General features: G+C 42.5%; 1 protein-coding gene across 10 annotated transcripts in view; it reads left to right on the top strand.

Annotated features, from left to right (window-relative positions):
* The window catches only part of LOC109956368 (transcription factor SOX-6-like), a 104,031-nt gene that overhangs the window by 60,692 nt on the left and 17,488 nt on the right, over positions 1–25,851 (top strand). For 9 of the 10 annotated variants that reach the window (XM_020593397.1, XM_020593389.1, XM_020593391.1 and 6 more), the window contains 7 exons: positions 745–917; positions 2,867–2,935; positions 10,366–10,486; positions 11,722–11,801; positions 19,261–19,410; positions 21,139–21,316; positions 22,581–22,777. In XM_020593397.1, the coding sequence (XP_020449053.1) occupies positions 745–917; positions 2,867–2,935; positions 10,366–10,486; positions 11,722–11,801; positions 19,261–19,410; positions 21,139–21,316; positions 22,581–22,777 (968 nt within the window). The remainder of the gene's footprint in view (positions 1–744; positions 918–2,866; positions 2,936–10,365; positions 10,487–11,721; positions 11,802–19,260; positions 19,411–21,138; positions 21,317–22,580; positions 22,778–25,851) is intronic. The other variant, XM_020593398.1, reaches the window with a different exon arrangement.

A 25,851-nucleotide genomic window follows, 5' to 3' on the forward strand; every position in this document is an offset into this window, starting at 1 on the left:
ATGAACAGAAAATGTTGGTGTTATTATCACCACTTGTTGTGGTACCTTTAGTGTAATCCATTTATTGTGCAGTGTCTCATGTAAAATAGTCTCAAAGGTGTTGGCCCTTCTTCCTGACTAAAACCTCCAAAGATTGTCTAAATCATAAACCCAGCAAAAACGTGTAACAGCTTGTTTTCATGGCTAAGGTCAAACCGAATTTATTGTTCATGGGAGCAGACACTAAGTGATAAACACTGATGGCATGTAGAGACAAGACAGAAGATAAGTAGTACGAAGTAACTACAAGCTAGATGATTTATGGAAACTTTAGAATGAGTGTTAAAATGGTTTTAGTTTGTGCTGGCCAATCACAAGTGGAGCTTTGGTCCAGTAGGTGGACCTTCTACGGATGCCTAAGTTGTAGTGCACATCAAGCTAAAGAGAACAAAACCTATTTCAGTCATGACCCTGTCAAAAGTTGCACAATGAAGACCATCATGAACCTCCGCCAAATTTCTGAATGTTGTTTTGTACTTGAAAACGGTTTGAGTGTGAAGTGTATACACTTTTTGTTTCATTAACAAAACAAGTGTGACTTTGTAGTGCTAAATTGAGCAGGAACTGAACACATCATCTGGCTGTGAACCATCCTTTTCATTCCATGTTGCGTTTTCATCAGTTATCTCTTTTTTGAACATCCAGTGCCAGTCTACTTGTCCTGTTAATGCATAAAATGTTAAAGTGTCCTAATGTCCTGCCCAGGTACACCAGAGTCTCTGGAGGAGAAGGAGCGCCAGCTTTCTACCATGATTGGTCAACTGATCAGTCTGAGGGAGCAGCTCCTTGCTGCTCACGATGAGCAGAAAAAGATGGCCGCCTCACAGCTGGAGAAGCAGAGACAACAGATGGAGCTGGCCAGGCAGCAGCAGGAGCAGGTAGGGACTGGCTGGAAGATGTGTATGTGTTGGGGTTACCTACTTCAGTAGGTGTGTAAAGACAAGGAGAGTGTAGGTGATGTATGTGCAGTACAACAGCTTGAAGTAGCTGGATATGGTTGAGTGAAAGAATCTTTTTGTTAGTTTATAATAATTTGAAGTTCTGAAGATATCAAAAAGAAGCAATGATAGTTTGTAATTCCTTTCTCCCATTCCTTCCAGGTAATAACATCTTACTTGCTAACTTGATTGCAGAGGTTTGGGGGATGTGATTTTTTTTTTTTTTTTGTGATTCAGTGATCTCTTGAGATGAGTCAGGTTAGATAAACTTCCAGCAAATTTATTTAGAGAAAAAGCACAAAGGAAAATGTTAAACCTTTTATCCCCTGTATGTCTTTTACTGTAATGACCACAGACCAACTTGCTTCACCGCTAAATAAAGCAAATTAGGTTTGTTTTTTTTTTGTTTTTTTTACCATTTCCTGCAGTGGTTGTCATCTTCTAACCCCTTACATTTATCACATGACCCCTCCCAGGTTGGTAATCTTTGGTTTAAATATGATGGTTAAACTGGGATTTTGTTTATGACCTGTACGATTTCCTGAACACTCATGCCCCTGGCATTTTTGGATTGTTGTGTCATCCTAACAGAAAGTAATAACAATAACTTCCACCCAAGTTTTGAATGTTTTATTAAAATTTGTGTAGGTGTATTAGTTTGTATCTGTATGTCTGTGTGCAGCTTCAAAAGTTGCCAATGCGTGTCTTCAGGTGTCACACTGAGATCAGAAAAAATAGCGTGTGACAGAAAGTGAGAGAGAGTCTAAGCAGGGCGGCATTTAGGTGAGCTGCTCTTTGTTTTTCGCTGTTTGCCGACACATTACTGTAGGTTGGCATATGACGGGCTCTGTTTGGACAAGTCCACACCTCCCATCACAACACATTCCACCTTTCACAGCTTCACAAAGGAACAGCGAAGATGGAGAGGGTGAAAAGAAAGACAGATTCCAATATCAGCCAGTCATTTGGCTGTTGAGACTTGATAGGACAATGCCCTACAGACAAACCCAGAGAAATGTGCCTTTAATGAAATATGACATGTGTGCAAATGGGGCGCCGCCTCCCATTCAGCAGCCTGTAATTACATTTCAGAATAAATATACTAAATGATTCCTTAAAAAAAGAGAGCTGCTTTACTTTTCTGGCTTAGAATGGGCAGAGCCAAATAGTTGACGTGCTGCCCCTTTAAACATATAACCTAACATGACTGTCCAGTACCAGCTGCCCATCACTAGATGACACCCTACATTTGACTTTATTGTTTATTAGAAGAAACAACTATGATCTCTTGCTGATGAGAGTTAGTAGGTGTGTGGGGGGGTGTTCAGTGGGATGCAGGTTGTTGTTGATTGGCCTGGTGAACGCATCAGTCTCACAGATGTTCAGAAACTTTCCACTTTGCTACTTTGGCTTTGCTACTGGGCTGAGGCCCATTGATTTAATAATCTGAGGTCAAGTAGACACGTAACTCACTGCCAGTGTACCTCCTCTCTGTTTTACTGCTCTGTACTGCTTTTGAGTATTGCTTTTAAATGCATAGGCAGTTTTCAGCAGCACATGCCAGGTTCTGGTTTTTAAAAGAAGCATATTGGTTGGAGTCCAAAAATGATTTTGTCACAATTAATGCTCCTCACCACAGACCAGCAAGGTTTGTCAAAAAAATGAAAAGGCAGTAATTTAACATTTTAGTGGAGGTATTCAGTGTGCGTGCACCCTTTCTTTGAATAGCTGATTTTCACAAAGATTTTAAATTGTTATTGTATGCAGATTTTCTATGAGCCCCACTCATCAACTGGAAGAGATGATATAGAAATAATGTACGCTGTTGTTTTATTAATCATCAGTTTGTCTCTATCACTTTGTGTGTCTGTGTGTCTGTGTGTGTGCAGATTGCCAGACAACAGCAGCAGCTCCTGCAGCAGCAGCACAAGATCAACATTCTCCAACAACAGATCCAGGTAAGCAGCCAGACAACTACCCACTCACACAGCAACTTCTTTCATTCATTCCTCACTTGGTGAAGAGGACAGGGCACTTGTAGACTCCCCCTCACTTTTCCCCCATTGTCTCTTATTTGCTATGTCCATCTCTTTGAGGACACGGTTAATTTCTGGTCGTTTGTCCTTCGTCTGGATTATTTAGGTGTCAATTTTCTTCCATTTCTGTTGTTATCAACTCGTGTGACTGGAAATGTGACCTTTATCTGCTAAATTTTGCCTGTGACAAGAAAGAATGTGAACATAAATATACATTATTTGTCTATAGAGACATGCATGCAGATAAAAAAAAGATTAGTTTTTAATTTCCCTTTTCTCTTTCTGTCAATCTGTTTCACCAAGCCACCTTCTTGCCAAGCTACATACATGCTCACCAAGAAATGACCACAGCTGTGAGCCTATGCTGGTAGATTTGTGCACTGTGGCCAGTAGCCAGGTGGGAGGTTAGAAACTTGTATTTCATCAACATTGTTTTAAGTGGTTTTATTGGTTAGATAATATAAATCCACTTGTCACTGTGACCAGCTGAGTCTCATCTCATACTCCCTTTATCCCTGTTTGGTCCTGAGCGCTGGGGTCTCCCTGTGCTCAGGATGTGTGATGTAGTTAACAAGAGCTTGTGTTTTCTCTTTTTCTTATTCTTTTTTTTTTGCCCCTCTCTTGGATCTTAATAAAGCTTAGATCAGACCTCATTAGGCCTCTGAGCCCCAGGGGAGTGTGAGACCATAAAAACCAGCTCCTACTCTTCCATACTGTGAAGCATGGATACTGTGTCATGTTTGGTTTTGAGGATGAAGGGGTATGCATCAAATAGTTCTTGAACACAGCATGTTATCATGTAAAGCTTCAGAAGCATCTGCTACAAATCCAGGTGAAGCCCTTACCACTGTATCTCTTGTTTCACACTTGCTGAATTTAATTTAAAATGACTACAATTACTTCAATATGCTGTTTATTAGAGGTGCAGAAATTAATGCACATATGAGACCAAAACAAAGAATTTGTTTTCACTGACAATTTGCTAAATATTATATGCATCACAGCTGTGTGTGCAGCAACTTCTTGTTATTTTTCAAACAATAGCATTTGGCGAACAAACCCAGCTTAGTAAGAAGCATATGGTCTATCTACTGAACAGAGGTTTAGAACTATTATGGCTAAGCTCCAGGGCTTAGTCACTGGGGTACGGGCTGTTTATGCTGTGTCGGATGTGTGTTGGCCTTACACACACAGGCAGCACAGCACCAGTCTGTTTCTACTTATCAAATCCAGACCTGAGCTCCTCTCAGGCCAATACTCTGAGGACTTGACCAAATGCTACTGTTTCAGCTGAAAAGAATAGGCCTCAGTGTGGTGCAGCCACTTTTTAGAAGTGCCAGTTGTTGTTCATATCCTAATTTGAAACACTAAATATGTTGTCCAGATGGAAAAATAAGTTTTTGCTAAAGAAGTAGAATAGTTGCGACTCCCTGACGTGCAGTTTTACACATGCTACATGTTGCATCATCATTCAGCAATTAATTAGCATTAATTTTATGACTCATGATCATAAATGTTGAAACTTTTATAGATCAGAGTTACTATATGAGAAACAGTCTTATCCGTGTTTGACTTATGACCAGAAACAATGGAGGCCCGCTGGGCAGCTGTTGTCAGCCCATTCTTCCATTTCTGTCTCTTCTTGCTCCTTCTTTCCTTTCCGTCTGCGGCCGGTGTCGGTGTGTTTGTCAGCGAGTGCGGCGCAGTGAGGTGAGGAGGGGGCATAGTTCAAAGTGACCCAGGTTTCCTCTCATGTGGTTTTAAATGGTATGGAGAAGCAGCGGGGGATGTCCACAGGTTAAAGAAACGCTTCCGAAGGCCCCGCTCTGATAGATATGGTTACGCACATACAGACATACGTGCACACAGCAGTAGATACATGCGTGCAAGCTCAAATACATATGCATAACAATATTATAGACATCTGATATTAACAAAAACTAGAGACAGTTTATATTAATGCATAAATGCACATGTTTGTAGTTCATATATTGTATATTCATACGAAACAAACACACAGAAAACACACTTCACAGAAAGCACACATGCACTTATGCAAACACACATATAGGCGCACACCCATGCTCACTCACACACAGCGGTGGTGGGCCCTTTGTGTGCTGTAAGCAGAGCGACCCAGCCCAGCCTGGCGGCTGACAGGCATGTGTCTTTGTTAAGTCAGTTCTTGTAATGGCTCTCATATGTGGCCCATTTCCTTCAGGCCCACAAAGACGCAGGCCCTAACCGCACCGCCCGGGCCCTAGCTAACGGGCTAATTAATGACTGCAAAGCCGCATTCCTCCTCCTCCTCCCCCCTCTCTCTGTTCTTCGTTTATAACTCCTCTGTGTCCTCCTTTGCCGCCCTCCTCCTCTTTTTTCTTTGAGTTCTTGCTTGAGTTATGAATGGGTTGTTTTCTTATTGTTTTTACCTTTCAGCTTCATCTTGTTGTTTTACTTACTCCTGTGAATGATGGCCAACTGCCTCTTTCATAATTACAGTATGTTGCACCCGAAACAGCATTAAGCAACTGTTTTTGTTGTTTACGTTGTGACTAATTAAAGCAAATTATAGTTTTGACCAACATTCATAATCTGAGCTTTTGACACATAACTGGCAGTACATGACAGCATAATGAGTTTCAAATGTAGTCTTCAGTAGTCAAGAAAAATCTGAATTTTATTTGTGAGTTCTGACAGACTCAAACCCAAACATTTAGCAGATAAACTACTTTATTTTCCTGGTTTGGTCACTGTTAGTCTGAACCAAAGCCAGCTTTCCCCTTGTCAATAAAGTGTTGACGTAAGGTGAAGGCCTGAAAAACTGGGGTTGCTAATAAGACAAACAGGCACAAACACAACAATCCACACACACACACACACACACACACACACACACACACACACACACACACACACACACACACACATACATGCATAAGAACTAATGGAGCAGGCAAATGGCTGTTAGACAGACGGCCCCTACATCAGCACATACAGCTTCAGACACAATGACTCGGAAAGCCATGGAAGGCCCATAACGTCAATTGGACCCACCAGCTATGGAGAATGGCTAACTCTTGACTTTACAATGGCCCTCAGTCTAGTGTATTACCCTGTGTTGACTTATAGAAAAATGCTGTAAGCATATTCTGTGTGCTTAAGTTAAAATCACCTCTAGTGTCTTCATTGTGTTCATGTGGGTGTAATAGGATGGTGGACTGAACAGTGCACTTTTTGAAGGTATATTGTGTTCTTAAAGCTGCATTAAGCAAAATCTGACCACTAGGGGGTAGAGAGACACTCAAACTAAAACAACTCAACCCCAACATTAACTTATTCAGTTGATGTGGCTGTGATGTTGGCAAAGGATCGTTACTTATGAGGCTTTCACACATGAGCTCTGGACAGTGTTCGTGGAATCCAGTCCAGACTTTGTCCAGAGTTGCCTTTTCGCACATATAGTGCACAAAAGGAAGCAGTCCACATCGGACGCGTTCTCACCTACTAGAAATATTTCGTTTGGTTTATTCGGGGCCTCAGCAGAATGCGGAAGAGGCAGGACATGACTCAGTCATACAGCCAGTATGTAAATTAGTCATGAATAACCATCTCTTTTCTTACCTTAAATTTGTCTGACAATTCTGGCGCTGGCTCTTAATGACAGGAGATCCCGCATCGACTAAAACCAGCTACAGCTGTTGCAGAGCTTCACACTTGGTTAACTCTGAGTTACAGTGTGTTGACAGCACCAGTGTCCCTCTCACATTATGTTGTATCATTGGGATCAGCACTAATATCAAATATCATCACAATATGTAATTAATTACCAAAGATATTCTTCACTGGAGTTGACAAATACACTGTTTTTGATTATTGTTATTTCTAAGCCAACATGAAGTGTGACAGGGTGGATAGAAGTGAAAGTCGCGTCAGCATAGAGCCCAAAATGGCAGCTACAAACATTTTTTCTTCTGATTTCTACTTGCTGTGTAACATTTAAACTTCAACAAATGTAAGATTTGGGTGACAGTAGCAGGAAACATAGAAGTATTGATGCAGTGATGACTAGGACTAATCAGAATATCTAAAAATCTCTGACAACCGGTGATGTTTAGTCGACATCTGTGGTGCCAGGTTGTCATCACTGATACGTTTCTGTGCAGAGATTACCTGTGTGTCAAAAAGAGTAGCTGCGTAATATATTTGTCCTAACTGGAATTTTATATACCTTTTAGATTTTTTTCTATTTTCAGTGAGCAAGGTACTAATGAATCGGTTACAGAGGGCAACAAAACACCATTTGCCTTTATGAATTTGCCGATTGTTACTTCTAGTGAATGGATGGACACACTCGCTCACGTCCACGTGTGCATACCTGCCATCTGCACAATCAGACGACAGCGTTTCTTTCGTTCCCTTCTCTCCTTCTCAAACACATCAACATACAGACGTACCACCTACGTACTCATTGCCCTCTAACCCTGCCGCCCGTACACAAAAGGACCATTAATTCTGAGTGTGAGTCTGTGCATGTACACAAAGTCCTTGTATGTAGGTGTCTATGTCGATGTGTCTGGTGGGCAGTTAGAGGAAGGGGGCCTTGTGTTTTCTTAAGGGCTGAGTGGAGCAGGGCCCCCACAGCACCACCTTCCCCAACCCATTCATCCAGCATCCCCCCTCCCCTCAGTAAAAGGAGATCTTTGTGTGCTTGCGCTAGTGAAGCAGCCCCAGTCAGGCCCAGTGTTCCCAGAGGAATACAATGAATGGGAGCATTTTGTCCCACTCTATAACCCCCCCACCCCCCACATCTCTCTTCTTCTTTTTTTAGGCAATCAGACACAGAGACCTGTTTTTCTTCTCTTTTCTTTTTCTTTCCTGTGTGTCACAAGACCTCGCTTGTGTGTGTGTGTGTGTGTGTGGGAATGCCCCCCACGGTACCCTTTTTTTGGGGGGGGGGAGTGGGGTCAGAAGTGTGACCTAAATGATATTGTCTGAAGGGCTGGTCAGGTGATGAACACATGTAGCTGCACGCTTACTGAACAAAGCCAGCTGTGGATAATACAGATGTCTAATGCCCTTTTGTTGCCAGAGACATATGCTGTACACACACACACACACACACACACACACACAAATACACAACCTCATTTTAACCTTGACCTTAAAACCAAGTCTTAAGCCACAAACAGCCCTTTGATGGAGTGAAGACAACCAAACGTGTCCTGACTCTCTCAGTCTAAAGCTGCATTCAGTCCTCATACAGACAGAAGTATAAGAACAGGCAGCACCTACACACTGACCCCCACCACCACCACCACCACAACCACACACACACACATCAAAAAAAATTTACCTTAATTTATTTGATTTCAGAGTGTGACTACACAAAAACACCAGTTATGTTAATAAGTGTCGAACATGTGTAGTGCATCACGTTACTTACTGTAGTGCCCAGCATTTGATTTGCTAAACATGCGCAAATGTAGTTGGCTTTATAACATGATGATGATGTCTTTCTTAAATTGTGTTACAATAATTCAAAGCAATGAAAACCAGTAAATCCTCATATTTGAGAAGCTTTAAACAGTTAATTATCAGAATTGGTGTTGATTAACTTTTCTGTTGATCTTAATCATTTCAGCCCTTCATCAAACACACACACACAACTCACAGACGGTCCTGTTCCCCTCTCTCTCTATTTAGTCATGCTCTTTGAGCTTCCCTACCACAAACCCTTTAACCCTCCCTCACAACCACCGTAATCGTCCCAGAGGACATTCGTCTTATTCAACCAATTCAGCAGTGTAACCATGCAGTACAAATGCAGAGAAATACTGTAACTACACAACATGCTGACTGCATAAATTTGGGCTCTAATGATGAAGTGTCCTGGGAGGACAGTGGGAGGTGGGGAGTGTGGTTAAAGGAGATGAATGGAGGTAGATGGCACTGAATGGAAGATGGAAATGGAAAGAGAAGGAGGGAGGTGGCAACAAGCGTTCAACACAGTAACAAAAGAAAAAAGAAAGGAGAGAAAAAGAGAGTGACTGTGAGAATGCAGGGAAAACAAAAGGCAAATAAAAACAAGAAACCTCAAGAAACAAGGACAGAAAATGGGAGAAGAGAAGGAAGTGATAGGCAGTGGAAGTTACCAAACAGTTATAAAATGGAACAACTGAATAAATTTCCCTCTAACTAATTTTATAGGTGAAGGTTTTGTCAGTAAAGAAGCATGTATGTATTTTGAATTTTATAAAAATGACACCACAACCTCCCAGAATTTTTTTATCTGCAAGCATGAAATATAACTGATAAAAGATAAGATCAGTAAAAAAGTAATGGAAATATTGATGAAGCCTTTTTTATCATAGATGAGTTGATGCTGACATTGTGTTTGCTCTACAACCCAAATAACCAAAGCACTTTGCATTTCATTTCAATGCAACGTGTTTGAAACGCTGAAACATTTCCTCAAGTCTCAGAAGGAACTTAACAAGTGAGAAGAGAAAAAAAAAGACAGGGACACTAGGGCAGAGGAGACAAACAACTTTACTACAGTTACTACACAAATCTGAACAAAGAGAAGGGTGGGGTGAAGGCAGAGATTGAAGAGAAGAGAGGGAGACTGTCCAGCGGCCGGGACAGCCAGCCTCGACAGATTCCCGCAGGCTCGTCTTTGACATGCTCGCTTCGGTTCAAGCCCTCAGCACCTTAACTCGGTCGAAGCCGCAGTTGTTAAGTCTTTCAGGCTGCCATGAAAGGCAGCTGATAGCCTCATTGTTGTTTTAAAGGCATTTTGTTTTTCATTTTACACTTGTCTCTCAAGAATGTACATCGTTTATTCTTTTGTCTCTGTTCTTTAGCTCCATCTCTTCAACGCAACTTGTCATTGCATTCTTTTATAGCGTGCTTTGTTCTGGGCACCACCTCCTTGTCATTTGATGGAGTAGTTTGTGTGTGTGTAATTGTAATTTTTGTTAACTGTTGGTTCTTTTTCTCTCCTTTGGTTCCTTCTTTTCCTTTCCCTTTTTTCTGTCCTACTTTTCATTTGTCTTTTATTTGTTTGTATTGTTTGCATTCTTTTCTTCTTCTCTTTTTTCCTTTATGAAAATCTTTGCTTTTTCTTTCCTTCATTTTTTTTCATTGGATTTTCAATTTTGCTTCACAGTTTGATTCTGCTGTCATTTTTATTTATTTGGATGTGTGTCTTTGTGCGTGTTGTGCATGCTGCATTCATGTAGATACTGTAGGAAGAGTTGTGTGTGTTACCTTTCATGTAAGGGCTTTAAACATGTGGCCTGTTCTCACCTTCCATCCATGTCTTTGTCTGTCTCGACCTCTCCGTGTCTCAGGTCCAGGGTCACATGCCTCCTCTGATGATCCCAGTGTTTCCTCATGACCAGCGGTCTCTGGCAGCTGCTGCTGCTGCTCAGCAAGGCTTTCTCTTCCCACCAGGCATGTCCTACAAGCCAGGTACGCGCACATACACACAAGCATACAATGAGCTGCTGCCCAAGATACATTACACACTGGTGAATGATAAGGAAAAATGTTTTCTAGATAAAGATTCATGTCTTTAAAGGAAAAGTTTCATAACACTTCTCAGCAGCTGAAGTAGAAAGAGCAGGTCTCTCTCCTTCAGCCTCTCTCTCCAGACACACACACATGCACCCAATCACAAGCACTGGCATCCCAGTCTTTGTTAATGAGGTGTGTCAGGTGAGGAATGTCCTGGAAATGAGCAGAGAGATTTACAAGCCCGGCTTGTTCATGTCAGGAACAATTCAGTGGACACAGCGAGGACTGGAATGTCTCTTTTATGGCGTGCTGAAAGCGTGGCAGTTGCACAACACATCTGCAACATGGGATTTCACACTTTCTCACTCACAAACGTACGCACATACAGTATGTACACTCTGAAGCATGTTCTCCTGGTACGCACATCACACATATGTGATATAGACAATCACATGCATTTCCAGAAACACTGACAGAACACAGAAGAAGGTGTGCATGTTGCATGCATTAGCAGCCCACAAGGATTTTGTGTGAACAAGCGCAACAAAATGCTTGAAGACACATCAGCACAGGCTTCAAGTACACAGTCTTTTACTGCAGGATCCTCAGCACCACCTGCTTTCTTCCTCTCTCCTTGTCCTTCACACATTCCTCTCTTCCATGGATTCCTCCAGGTGCTCGCCTGATGCTGCACAGCATCGACCCTCCATACTTAAACTGAATAATCGTGAGCATACACTCCCACGAGGCTGCAGAGTGAGGTAGAAATGAAGAAAAGGTTTAAAAGCCATTATTGCACACTCTCCTTTGACTTTGGTCTGTTTTTAACAAAGGCTGGGACATGGAAAGCCTTTTAGAGACAAACAGTAGGGGTTATACACGGCACTTGTGTATGAATTTATGAGTGCTTCCCAATGAAGGAGCGCTGGACTTGACCTCTGCTCGCCTTGGTCTCAAGCACCTATGTGTACTGTCATAAGTGATATCAACCTTTGAATAAAACACTCGTGACCCTTCGTGTTTCATTTGGCATGAATAAAAGCATGAGAGCAAAAAGGAAGGGATTGGAGAGTGCGACAAAGAAAAGGAGACAGATAGAGGTTGGCTGAAGGTAAAAAGCAGGTTAGTTCTTGTGCAGTTATTTGCCTCCACCTCGTTCTACAGTATGTGCTGTTTTGGTTTTTCAACAGGTGAGAATTACCCCATGCAGTTCATTCCATCTACAATGGCAGCTGCAGCAGCATCTGGACTCAGCCCATTACAACTTCAGGTAAGGCAAAATATAATTTAATCATAGTCAGCACACTATCTTAGCAAAACCAACACATTCTGCACGGCTGGATACCGCTAGAAGAATAAGAAAAAGTTGTGAGACTGCACAAAACATATAACAACAAAAGAATCACACAGCGATTGGTGGGTGTGGGACTGTTTGTGTATGAGATATGCTCCAGTTTCACATGGATTCACTTTTTGACTCATAAAAACTTTCAAGAAATAAGCAGAAGTTTCTCACAAATTGCCTTTGTTGTATAGCTTATGTCTAAACCAAACTTGTACCCGCTTAAAGCTTGTCTAAAGGAAAGATTTTGTCTAATTTCGTTGTGTAGTGTTGCTGTCATAGTGGTGTAAAAAAGAGGCCATGTAACTTAGTGTAGGAGCTGGAGATTGTCAGAGCAAAGACAAGCAAAGCAAACCAGAAGAAGTGCCTCTTCAATATCTATGACAATAACTTCACTGTAGTAGAAATGAAGTTAACGAACAGCAGCAGCAACAAAGTCAAAGCTGTAAGGGTGAGGATTTGTACACTAAGTACATACAGTATGAGGGTGTAACCAACAGGCCAGAACCCAGGATGATTGTACAGAAATGGGAGTATAAATAGAAAAGACAGTCATAAGGAACATTGGCAAATCCACTGAAACTCCTATTCATTCTAACCTGACCCGGGGTTTAAGTGGGGAAAAAAAAACTTGCAATATTTTCATGAAGTAAAAGACTTTTTATGACTCCTATCCATTGCCAACTCAAAGAACACAATAGTGATTTGATCTGTATCTTTTGCATGAAGCCTTTTATATTTTGCCTGTGAGATCTAGAGGTCAAGGCTATTATGAAACATCGAGTGTCTCTGAACCAGTTCACAATAAAAAAAGAAATTTTTCATAAGAAGTGATAGCTGTCATGACTGCAAAGTGAAACAAGCTAGTGTCAGAGAGAAGGTTAAACTTCAACGAGAAATTAAAGAAAGAAATGCTGCATTGTGTGATTGACAGGTGATCTCAGGAAAGTGCAGCTGCCGAAAATACCAGAAGAACAAGAACATTTGCCTGCTACCCTTAATTATTTCCTGACTTTGCTTCTTTGTACAAGTAATAAATACTCTCAGCTATATGTTCATGAATACCTCCAAACAACCATAAGAGCCAAATGAATGGGAAATACAAATGGAAGCTGGAGGAGGCCCAGCATGCACGATTCAGCTCAGATCACAGGCTTGTTTCTTAATGATTTTAATGGAGTTAACTTTTTTCAATAAAACAACAGGACGCATCGGTAAAAGATAAAGCTCTATAGACTGACGCTAACATGCTAGCTCGCTTATCTGCTGCCTGTCAGCTGTGTTAGACAAAAGCTGTTATGATGAATCACAAAGGAATTCCGCCCCACCAGCACAACACCTGGCCCAGGCAATTCATCAAATATTTTATTATCGCTTGACACCTGCAGTTTGAGAATAGCACTTATCCATAATGCTTATCATAGAACATATTTGTGAGGGGAAAAAAGTGTGAAACAAAAAAGAAGAAAAGAAAAATTTAATCTTTACTTTCTGGAGGCGGTTTGGAATTTCACAACACAACCCCATCACCCCTCCTGCTGCACCTTCTATCAGAGGAAAGAACAAAAGTCCTCAAAAGGTTTTTCACTGGCAAACAATATTGCTTCATCATGTCGGTCGTTACCATAGCATGGCTTTTGGATGTTATAAGAATCCTTATCTCAGTTTATTCAATTTGTATTGTGGTTTTCGCTCATTGAGGCTCTCATTAGCCACTATTGACTTAGCAAAGCGCCGTGCTGTGCTGAGGAGATCGGAGCCTCGGCGCAGCCTATCTCCACTCCTGGCTTTGAAACGATCAAAAGAGCAGTACGGTGAGTGAGAGGTAAGAGGTTGAATGATGTCGGAGTTGCAAACTAATTCACATCTAAACACTGCTTGAGACTCGGAGAATGAGAGGCAGAGAGCAACCTGAATGAAAGAGGAAGCTTCTCATCTCGGTGTCGGCTGAGTTTGAGTAGGAGACTTAGAAAAGGAGGAAGACAGAGAGCGTGGAGTGTTTACGAGAGAAAAGACGTGGAGGCGCTAGCTTCCAGCACATGTCTGGTCATTGTTTTGACAACAATGCCTATGCCAAAAGCAATCATGATGAGATTTATGACTTGTATTTGTTTAGTTATGCGTGTTCACAAATTTGCCAGCAGTACTTTTTATACTATGGTACACTTGCAGCATTGTAACTATTAGACTGTACAGAATTTAGGGGACGGACACAATAAAACACCTGCACAGTTTACTGCCATTCAGTCCAGCAGTGTTGCAGTAACATTACTTGAGGCTTATGTGGTTTTGCTTCTTGAAATGAATCAAAATGTTATTTAACCTCCCATGTACTGTGTAGTATAGGTTGCATGGTTTTGGAGTCTGTTTGCTGTGTATATGTGCTGCTTGTTTGTGTGTCAGAAGGTTTGACAATTACAGGGTTTCCCTCAGGAAGTGTGTCAGTGACTGAGCTAGCCTTTACTTTTCTCAACACTGGAGAATAAGTGTTACTTTCATTAATTATCATACAGTGAACATACAGCATGTCTGATATGATCCGTCAACGAGAGCTGAGTTGAGTCTCTCAGATCCCGAGGCGTCTTGTCTCATAAACAGTGTCCAAACAACAATTGGTGACACGGGCTTTGCTGCACGGGTTTGCACTTCGGCTTCTTTATTGTGCAGTAATTTCTTCTGTTGTTACCATGTGCTCTTTATTTCCACCTCTGCTATAAAATGCAGCAGGAAACCCTGAGCTGCAATGATTCTTATATACCAAATGTAGAACAGGAACACTAATTTTTCTACATCCTGCACTATCTTTAGCCCTTTGGCCTGCATGTAGCCATCGTGGTTACGCTGTAGTGCCACAGCGGCTCTCTCTCTCTTTCTCAGCTCTGGCTCTGCTTTCTTCATGGGCTCTGCCTTTGGGAGGTGAGGGACAACGACAGCACGGCCAACCTGTTTTCTCACAGTAATTTTAACCCAGAGCCTCACTAACACACTAATGGCCAAAGGTTTTAGAGCACCTCTGTTTTTATTTTTAGTTTGTTCTGCTGTTTAAATCAGGGGGTGTAGCAGCACTGCCTTTGTACAGACAGAATTCATTGTTGTAAATAATCAGCAGTAGTTGGGACACCTGTAGGAATCAGATCAGGAATCAAGGCTTCATTTACCTACATCTGCAGAAATGATGGAGGCTAATCTGGTATTTAATCTCTGAAAAAGCCCTGATTTATGTGAAATTTACATACTCGTTGGTGGCTTTTTTCTTTGTTTTACCTCTGGTAGTTTACTTCTTAATTTTGTACCATTTAAAGTTATTCACTGTGAATAAAAACTGGAAAATGGGGGTGTTCTAAAACTTCTGACCTGTAGTGTACTTCTACTAACCTCTTGTGTTTTTACTCGTCGCTTCTTTATCATACAAGAAAGTTGTCTCTGGCCTTTGTGCTGTCTGTGGCTTGTCATGTTGGAGATGTATAAACTAAGGCCAAATGTGCACCAATTAAAGATTTTAAAAAATCCTCTATCAGACTTGCATGGAAAGTGCATCATAGGACAAGTCAATGTATGGATTGATTTCAAAATAAATAGAATGTGTTTTCCTTTGCTTTTTGTTTATCACCCAACTGGTGAGTTGCTCAGGTGGATTTAAACAAGGCTCTGATGTACAATCCTTGGTAATGTCTTGATATAGTAGTTCAGTGGACAAACTGAGATCCGGTCTGTTTTTTAGCGGTTTTTAGTTGTAAGTCTTACTTAGGCTTCATTTCACCATAGCCTTAACCCCAGTGTGAGAAACTGTGCATTAGAGCATTGTAAAAAGACAATTACACCGTGTTAGCTTTCTCCTCTGCTTCACAGTGTAGTCGAGTACACAACAGCTGGCATCAAACCATTTTAATGCCAGATCTGAGCTCAGTACAGGATGGACAGATGCTGTAGCCAGACTACTCCAGATGTTTCAAAGTTAAGCCCTGTAGGAGTTTTTCAGACAGCTGGCCGGCACTGATGGTCAAGCTGGCATAAATTGGCATAGAGAAAGTGTATATTCTCACATCACTCGAGAGAAGACAGTAAAGTTTCAGAAAGTAACAGCAACAATAGAGCATTTCCTTTATTTTACACCTTAATCAATTGAAGAAAATGTATCAAATCAAAACCAGGATAACAAAGATATTTGGCAAAAGCTGCCCCGTTTGTGCCTGACCTATAATGGCCTAAGAAGTTTGATAGAACAAATGTCGTGCCATTGGCGTGGGAACTCGATCAGGCCAATTGTTTCCAGAGCCTTGGAGTAGACCCCTTAACAAACAGTGGATTCCTGCAGAAGAAAGGCCCCCTTTGTGTGTGGCTAATGCGAGGGAAATACAGTTGCTTAGCAGACATTCTTGTTGAAATCATAAGACATCTCTTGCTGTCTGTCTCTTTGTTCGGCTTATTTCTTTTTCTGTGTTTAAGGCGGAAGGATGAAGGTGAGGAACAAACTCTTCTGCCTGTATTGCCAGCAATCAGTAATTAGAGCAGAATGGCTTTCTTTGTCGTTACCTGAGGGCAGTGGTTGGAAGGCAGGCTGATTTGGTTTCCTTAACTTAAAAATTACACGTTTGCTCTATGAAGGAGAACAGGAAGTGAGATGATGGTTGTTTTTATGCAGCCGGCCTCTCTGTGTATCTCTTTTACTCTCTTGGACGCGGCTAACCCTTCTAATGCAGTACTTAGCTCCAGCCAGCTCAGTGGCAGTCGATCCATCTCACTCTCTTCCTCCTCCTCCTCTGACCCTTTCAAACCTGCTGAAAAAGACAAAACCTCATTTATTTTGTGTACTCCTGAGATCGATAGCACCTCCGCACTTAAAGACACTAACTAAAGGGATTCTCCACTCAGTCCTAATGGGACAGAACGGTCTGAGCACAGAGGAGGCTGTTGGCAGGCTACAGTACACTCGTCCAGACAGTCCTATCTACACAGAGACCACAACATGACCTTCTCTCTGCTTCCTTATGCGCTACACCAAACTGGGTCGAGGCGATTAAAAACAAAAAACTACTGATGATTTGAGGGATCAAAAATGACAGATTAATCATTTGGATTTTAGTAAAATAGCACTAACATCCAAAGTCCAGTCAGAAAATCCAGACAGCCAAGGTGCGGTTCAAGGCCCTCCTTGTCAATTTGTAATTTAGAAAATTGCAGCATTGTCTTCCCCAGGGGTTAAATGAATGGCAAGAGCTCTAGTCGTGGTTGATTACGCTGCACATTGGCCTCCCCAGACACCAATCAATCTCAGAGGGTCTTTAAAAAACAGAGAAAAAAGGGTAAAAGGTAAAAGCTTTCATTTTCAGTCTTTTGTTTGTTCAACAGTTCCCTCTTCTTATTTGGAATTGCTGAATCGCTGCTAAGAGCACAATAGCCACGGTGCGATTGCACAAAATGTGTGTGTGTTAGAGCAGCCATGGGTGTGAGATCCTCGCTGTGTGTTTTACCTCAAAGACTCGTGTGTCTGGTCCAGCCTCTGCTCCCCTTAGCGCTGCATGAATATCAGGCATCACCAGAAGTAATCTGCGGTCGGATTGATTGACACGAGAGGCCTCCCCACCAGCCATTCAAGGCACATTCTTACAGGGTTCTCATATCGCCAGGGGTTGGCCCGAGCACTCCTGGTGCTTTCCAAGGAAAATAAGCGGCGTGACATCAGGGCTTTGTTTCAACAGCGAGGCCCCTTCTGTTTGTGTTTAATATCACTCCCAGAGAAGTGGAAAGAGGACCAGCCAACTTCTCTAGCCTGGCGCTTCAGCAATGAAACGAAGGTGGTCTCGTGTGTCTGCACCGCAACACTCTCTCTTTCTCGATTGGGCTCCCTTTGCTTTTGGATTTCTGGTCCCAGGAGGCTTTGCAGTTTTGACTACAGGGAAATGAGATCTCACAACACTGGGGGACTTTCAGGCTGAGGGGGCAGAAAGTAAAAACTCAAAAGACCAAAACAGAAATGGAGATGGGGGAGAATATATGAAGAGTGATGTTGAATACAAAACAGAGAGAAGGAAGAAATAGGAAGAGAGTCAGAGTGAGATCAAAAAAGAAGTGGACAAAAGAAAGACGAATGCAGAAGATGAGGGAGAGTATAGAGGAGGTGAGAGCAACAAAAAAAAGGAAAGCGGGGGGAGTCTTAAGAGAAGGCCAGCCATGTCTGGGTGGTTTTCCTGAGGACAAGCTCTTTGATACTCCAGAACTCACACTCCAGTGCAGTTAGACAGGGGTTGACAGTGGTTTCAGGCAGCGGTTTGTCTGGCCAGCTAACACCGATTTAGAAGACCCTGGACTGTGTGCCGAGTATTTGACTCTTTGATTTTTGTTAAGTACCTTGGATGGAAAATCCTCAGTATTTTTTAAAATGTTTTCGTCCAACCCTGGAGGCAGATGACTTGCACTTTCCAAGTCTTTTATTTTAAGGTTTTTATTATTTTTATATTGTTTTAAAGAGTTTTTTCAAATGACTCCCATGCCCGAGCCGTTACCGCAGTGCACCTAGACCTACTTAAACTGGATTGCCTACTATTGTATTTGTCTAGACTTAAAGTTAGTGAAGATGCTAAACTGTCTGAACTCTTAAATCAATGTGTATGTGACCAGATTAGTCCCAAGTATTTTTTGAGACTCATAACATGTTTGCAATCTTAATTTGATTTTATTTTAACTGACTTTTAAAATTATGCATCTACTCTCAAAGCCAAAACTTAAAAAACTGTCCATATAACATAAAAGGCCCATGTGACTTTATTCCATTGTGGTTCACATTGTTACATGGAAAATAAAGAAACCACTTATTTATTTTTAGCAGTACTGAGCCAGGCATTGTCCTGAAGACATATTTTATATCATTGTATTTAGGCAGAACTGAGTAATAGATACCCCCACTTTGGAAACAGTCAGTGTTAAACTTAGAGAGAATTTAAGTAAAGTATTCAGAAGTTTTTTTTAGCTACTATCAATTTTTTTGTAGATACAGATTGATGTAGAAGCTGTTCCCAGCATCTGTTGAAAAGTTAATTATAAGAGTTGGATTGTAGATCATTTAAACTAAAAATGTTTCTGCTGGAATACCTCCCTGATATCTGCTCGCCCCCCCTCAATCAGATCTTTCATTTGTGTTCAGAACTAGGTGTGTGTGCAAGCACATCTGTTTCCATATTAATTTATGTGTTATGTGTTAACCCAGACACACACCTGTCAAACCTCAGATGATGCAAGCAGTACCAGGGAGAGGATACAGCAGCAAAAAATAAAAAACAACACACAACAGGATCAAGTAGAGAGAATGAGAAAGGAAGGCCACTGACTAGCTGCTGGCGAATGATGTTAATCGCCTGTTGGTTTTGCTGGTTTATTTCTTTTTTTGCAGCAGCTGTACGCCGCCCAGCTGGCAAGCATGCAGATTTCACCAGGAGCCAAGATGGCTCCCCTCCCACATGCTCCCAACTCCTCCGGTCCCCTTTCCCCCTCCGCCCTAAAGAGTGAGAAGCGAGCATCCAGTCCGGTCGCTCAGATTAAGGTGAGTCCATTGTTACAAATGATTTATCACAGAGTCGGTTACATGTCTCAGTGGAGTATGCACGAGCATGTTGGACACATTTGTGACAATAATATTGCAGTCCAGGAGATGGGTTGATGTACCAACAAGCAATAGGCAAAAATGACAACACCTTGGAAAAATTTGATTATATTAAAGAAACAAGAAACGGGGAGTTAGACAATGTATAACAGAAATCTAAACACGAGCTAAACCCTCTTGTCTTTGGCATAGAGCCAAACCCAGTTGATGTTGGGTGAGATGTGGGGTACACCCTGGCCAGTCAGTCACAGGACTGACACTGAGAGACAGTCAACCATTCACGCCTACAAGCAATCTAGAGTCACCACTTAACCTGCATGTCTCTGGACTGTGGGAGGAAGTGGATTCCTGTGTGACTATGGTGTAACTATGGCATGTAACTATGGCATGTAACTATGGCATGTAACTACGGCGTGTAACTATGGCGTGTGATGTAACAGACAGTACAATAAGACAAAGGAAAGAATGAGTTCACAATATGAATGACAGAAAACACAAGAACAATGCTGATGATCAGGATGGAATTCTGGAAGTTGTTGAAACAACAATCTGCAAATGGCAGACAGCTTATTTAAATGTCACACACTGATACACACACCGGCTCACAAACAGACACTGGCGCTGGCTGCTGTTTGGCAGCAGCCCAGACCCCTTCAGTGGAGAGAGCGTACGCCTCATCTTTACTTGACGATGAGGCGGTAATGGAAGCCATGTGTGCGTGTGGGGCACAGCTGCAACCGGCGTCACAATAGACCGGCGTCAGAGCTCACCGCAGTCGAACAGTAGTGCTGCGCCCTCCTAACTCCCCACCCTCTGCTAACCCCCACACATGCTCAGCTCACCCTCCACTTTGGCATGCCACCCGCAACCTCCCCCCTCCCCCCGCTAAGCTCCTTCCCTTCTCAACACTTCCCTCAGCTGAAGCTCAGCTCCTAATTAGATCTACATTGATTAAGTGATTTCTGCCAACACAAGAGTCCCAGAGAAGTCGCGTCAACCTGTGGACATTTACTTCCTGTCACTGCCTTTCCCTTTCCAGAGATTCCTCATGTGGTTATGAACCTTTTGTTGGAAATAGAGGGATCACACAAACAAAGGCAGTATTGTTTAGACAAGAAGGTAGATGGCAACTTTTTTCCTGTCGGGTTCAAAGAGGTTTGCTGTGGAATCCACTTACCGTAGGCAAAAACCTGATGTTTGATCACTCAGTGGAAGTGTCTCTGAAGTAAGAAGTGGCTGTAGTGAGTCATTATCAAACATATATGTCAAAACATTATGACCACTCACAGATGAAGTATTTAATGTTGATTATCTTGTAACAACAGCACATGGTCTGGTATGTTTATCAGATGGCAAGTGAACAGTCGGGGTTGGAGCATCTTCGATAAACAGCAACACTTGTGGAGTACACCCACGGCTCATTTAAGCAGATGTGCTACAGATGTTATCCTATCTGGTCTGACAAGACAAATCGATGTAGGGGATGTGATGCTGTGATGTGGTCATCAGTTTGACATGTGCCAACTACCTGAACAATTCTTGGCAGCACTGATTTTCAAACAAGAGCACATACTAATCCCACACACTCACGAGAACAAAAATCTGACCCGACACTTTTAGATGTTTTCACAGTTCTGTTAAACTCTGTCGTGTGTGCTCTGCTAACAGGAGGAAGGATCCCAACAACCATTGAACCTCTCAGCCAGACCCAAGACAGCCGAGCCTCTTCGTTCGCCGACGTCCCCGACGCAGAATCTGTTCCCCGGAAACAAGACCAGCCCTACAGGCATGGGCAAGGGCCGCATCCCCAGCCCCATCCCCAGCATGGGCAGAAACACCTCTCTGGGTAAGGCACACATACTTGCATGCACTTGAACAGCGGTGTTTCTTTTACCACTGGGTGGACGGGATGGGCCACCCAGCCCAGCAGCACTGCCTAAATGAAGTACATTAGCACTGGCTTACTGACATGTTCAATAAGAATCACAAGGTCTAAATGCTGCTTCACCATGCCAAGAAAAAATTCTGAGGGGAAACACTGACGCACTCTGCGCATACTGTACATGCTCTTGCGCACAAACAAACACCCACTGCACTTTCATACACCAGTGTATTGTTCACATCTGCGCTGCACATCCATCTAGAGGAAACACAGCCTCACTCCAGTGTAAAACTGTTCTTTCCCTCAACCGGAAAAACAAAAACATCACCCACCCAAACACCTACCCCCTCCCCACCACACACAGACAAACCAAGCATGCGCCTGATAGACTGCAGGCACCTCAAACCCAGGAGGGAGACCTGTGTGTGTGTTTGTGTTCTACAGGAGTCCAAAGCCCTGTGTTTAGCCCCAATGAAAAACCCCAGCAGCGGAAGCAGTGAAACCCAGCACATGTTATTTGGTTTTTAAGAGCTTCCTCACATCGTTGTCTGCCCGTGCTAGACCTTTTATGCCCCTATCTGTTATTAAGGCCAGTCTAAACCCTCTCATTATATCCCCCAAGAAAACAATTTCACCAGCTCCTGGAGTAGCTTTGAGGCCGCGACACTTGTGTTCCCTGCAAAGTTATTTTTTGCCCATTTTAACGACCACCCAAGCATAGTGTTTTCTACTGGTCTGCTAATTAAACCAGGAGGGCAATGGAAACTTTGTATCCTTTTATTTATTTTTTCTTATTCTTCAAATGTGCATTGGCTTCAGAAGTGTGAAACACTTAAACAAGGGGGAGGAGAGTCTGTCGTGATGAGTCATGAGTGGCCTGGAAAACAACCGGAGCAACATTTGGCTCTGAGAAGATATTGGAAAACAATTTATTGCAGATGTTTAAATATTGTTATAGCAGGAATTTGTCAGCAACTGTTGTTCTTCAAGTTCAACAGCATTTGGTTTGTTAAACTGACAAATAAAAAATATTTGCTAATCAGATTTTGGAAACCAGCAGCTATGTAGGTGAACACTTTGAAAACTGCAGACAGCAACCTTACGCTGGAGAGATAGGATCCAATATTAACGTAGAATTCCCTGCACACGTCAGACCTCTTATTAAGACTGATACTTCTGTGTCTTGCCAGCCAAAGTGACATTCGGTTTTCCCTCGTTTCCCTCCCAGACATCCTGTCAAGCCTCAACTCCACAGCACTGTTTGGGGACCAGGATGCAGTGATGAAGGCCATCCAAGAGGCCAGGAGCATGAGAGAGCAGATCCAGAGGGAGCAGCTCCACCAGCAGCAGCAGCAGTCGGGACATCAGAGTCTGGAGGCCAAACTGTCTGCCCTCAGCAGTATGAGCCTCAACAACGGCAACAAGGTTATCATTGTCCAGTTGGTATCACCTCTTCATCCCATACTTGAGCTCCTATGTGGGAGTTCCCACTGCCTACATATAGAAAGTGTAAAGTGTAAAGAGGAGTGTACAATATCATATCACTGCTTTCCCTTCAGTTAAAGATGTGAGCCCTGACAGCAGGCAGAATCATTTGCTGAGGAGGATTTGTTTTGCATTTGTCTCTTTAGAGCATTCCGCTCCATGTAATATTCTCTGTTACTCCTTCACACACACCTCGGTCGATCTCCACGCACCTTGCCCCTGTGCCGCCTTTTCACCGGTATTTTATTAGCCAGGTGTTCCAAGGTTTCTGCTCAGCATGTGCAGAACATTCATGATATTTGGTGTTGTTTGGCTCAGGCTGCAGCTCTTGAGAACTTCTCCTTTCTCCTCTCATCTCCATGGCCACCCAGAAGCCAGCAGCTTTGAAGAGGGAACAGCTGGGCCAATGACAAGTGATAGTTTTAGTGTGTGTTAGTGTGTCTACCTCGACTGAGACTGAGTGGGTGTTTTTTTTTTGGAGAGAGGACGTGTTATCATTAATGTGTGTGTATGTTTATAATAGAGTTGAGCTCTCCACTTGCCCTGGAGGGGAGATCCCGGCCTCGGGATTTTAGTCCAATCACAGGGCCTCTCTCTGGGAAGGGACCTCCCTTGCACTCACCTCTTTTCCCGCTCATCTCACCCCTTTGGGCTGAAGGAGACGGGGCCTTTGTACCATGATGTCATGTCCAGTGGGAAATCCATATTCCAGAAAATCTTCAGTCTGGTCAGTCAGTAATAGATTTCAGGGATCAGACATTCGGTAAAATAAGTAACATGATTAGACCAGATCTCCTGTGCAATTGATCCCATGTTGTTTACAAAGATGAGGAGGAGGAGGAGAGGAGCTCATGAATATTTTAGGGGTGGAGACTTTGAACCCACCAACCCCAAGTAGGTCATGATTGGTGCACTCTAAGGATGGGCTGTTTTGAATTTTTTTGAACTTGTTTGCATTGCGTCTTTAAGAGGAAAATATCTAAACATCTGGCAAAATAGACATTGCTGTACTCATCCTCAATCCCAAGTTTGATTTTTTTTATAAGTCATTATACTAGTAAACACAGAGACTCAGAAACATAAATTATTCTGTCTAGACTAATGATGTGTATATTAAGATTTAATGTGAGTTGCCTGCTGAATGTCCAAAAAAATCCCACCAGTGTTCCCAGTTAAATCTGTGTTAAAGAGCCCAAGTTAACTTTGAAATGGTCACAGATTAATGGGAGTGCGTTGCAGGGAGAGCCACATGTGCTGCTTTCCAACTTTATGAGAACAGAACCAGAGCAATACAGTGATTTGGTTGACAGCTCCACATCTCATAGTAAAAATTCATTTGGAAACTCTCAGTGTTTCCGGTTCGAGGACCACAACAGGCCTCGGTGTTTGTCAGGTTGTTACTCGTTACCTAACGACAGCGTCTCAAAGACTTTTTTCTTAGCTTTAAAGACATCTTTCTTTGGGACCAGGACGTTTTTTTGTGTTTCTGTCAAAGGCTTTGCTCTGTCTTAAACAATTCATGGATGGAACTTGCTGGATGCTGAGAGTGTGACTCACCCGTTCCACCTCGGGAGGCAACCAGCTCTTTTTCTTTACCTTGGATTTGTGTGTTGTTTTCTGTTCGTCAAATAAATTTGTTACTCAGATCCTCCCCTCTGAAACTTTGAAGCTCTGCCCAGCCTTTCTGTTTTATGACAGTCGACCAACACAGCGTATTTAGTCAATCTTTGGAGGAAATGAGACAACTGCTGTAAATGGTATCTCAGTGTAATGTTGAATGTTGAGCTATTTATTGCCTCCGCTGATTCGACTGGAAGGGAGTCGTTGCAGTGACGTCCGAGTGTGTGTTTGTGTTTATTCCGCTTTCTGTTTGTGTATTTTTGTCCCACAGCATTCCTTTCAAGCATAGATGACATAGACATTTCTCTAAGAGCTGAATGCGACCCCGAGCTCCTTTTTGTGTGTGTGTGTATGTGTGTCTTGGCCATGTTAATGTCATTATAGCTGGTGTACAGACAAGAGGCCTGGCCAGTTAGTGGCATTGTCGAGTATCACCTTACGCTTACGTGGCTTCCAGCTGGCCTGTGGCTGCCATAGCTCACTGAAATAGCACGGTGTATGACTGTGTGTGTGCATGGAGTATGCACGTGTATGTTTGTGTGTGTAAAAGTCTCTGTACTTTTTATTCTAAACAGCTACAAAACATTCCCTAAAGGAAAACACAAGTTTTTGAAAGACTGACATGTTACCCAGGTTACATGTTTTGGATTTTAAAAACCCACCAAACTCAACCACGTTATAAATCTGCAAGTTGTCTTAAAAGTGTAAAGTTCTCTTGGAATATGATACATACTTAATTCACAGTTTTAAACCTTGAGGGACTACTTTTCCTGTTTTGAGGAGGAGGTGAACATGGATGGCAGCAGACTAAGTGCAGGTAAAACTACAGGCCACATAAAAAGGAACAGTTTCTCTTTTCTCTGTTCGAAGATCTGTTTTCCTACTTTGCAGGCCGCTGGCCATCAGTCACTCGGCAGCTGATTCTAAATTGTAAGCACTGAATGATGGGGACACAAGGATTTTTTCACTGCTCTCATAATTTGTTATCCACAAATCTCCTGTAGTCCCCTAAAGCTGTCGGCAGTTCTCTCAGCAGGCGTACGAACGGGGATTTAGACTGGACAGTTGACCAGTGTTTATTTTGGACTTGTTTATTCACAACAACATTGAAACAAAATTTAATTGACCAAACAGGTAAAAGCTGAAACCAGAACTTATACACCTGACCTTCAGTACACAGTCTTGGGAGTGCACATGACTAATATTGTCCTTAAAATTGACCCGATCTCTAAATGTTAGGGTCTTTAATTTAAAGCAGTCTGTAGAGAATTTGTTTACATTGTTGAGCAAAGTTGAACAGCAGACTCTTGCACCTTCTGTTGGTGAAGCAGAATACATCTGGATGAGGAGAGGTTGTATAGAAGTTTATATTGGCTCTGCTGTTGAGTCTAGTC

Source organism: Monopterus albus, unplaced genomic scaffold (genome assembly GCF_001952655.1).
Source record: "Monopterus albus unplaced genomic scaffold, M_albus_1.0 scaffold19.1, whole genome shotgun sequence".
NCBI classification, from domain to species: Eukaryota; Metazoa; Chordata; class Actinopteri; order Synbranchiformes; family Synbranchidae; genus Monopterus; species Monopterus albus.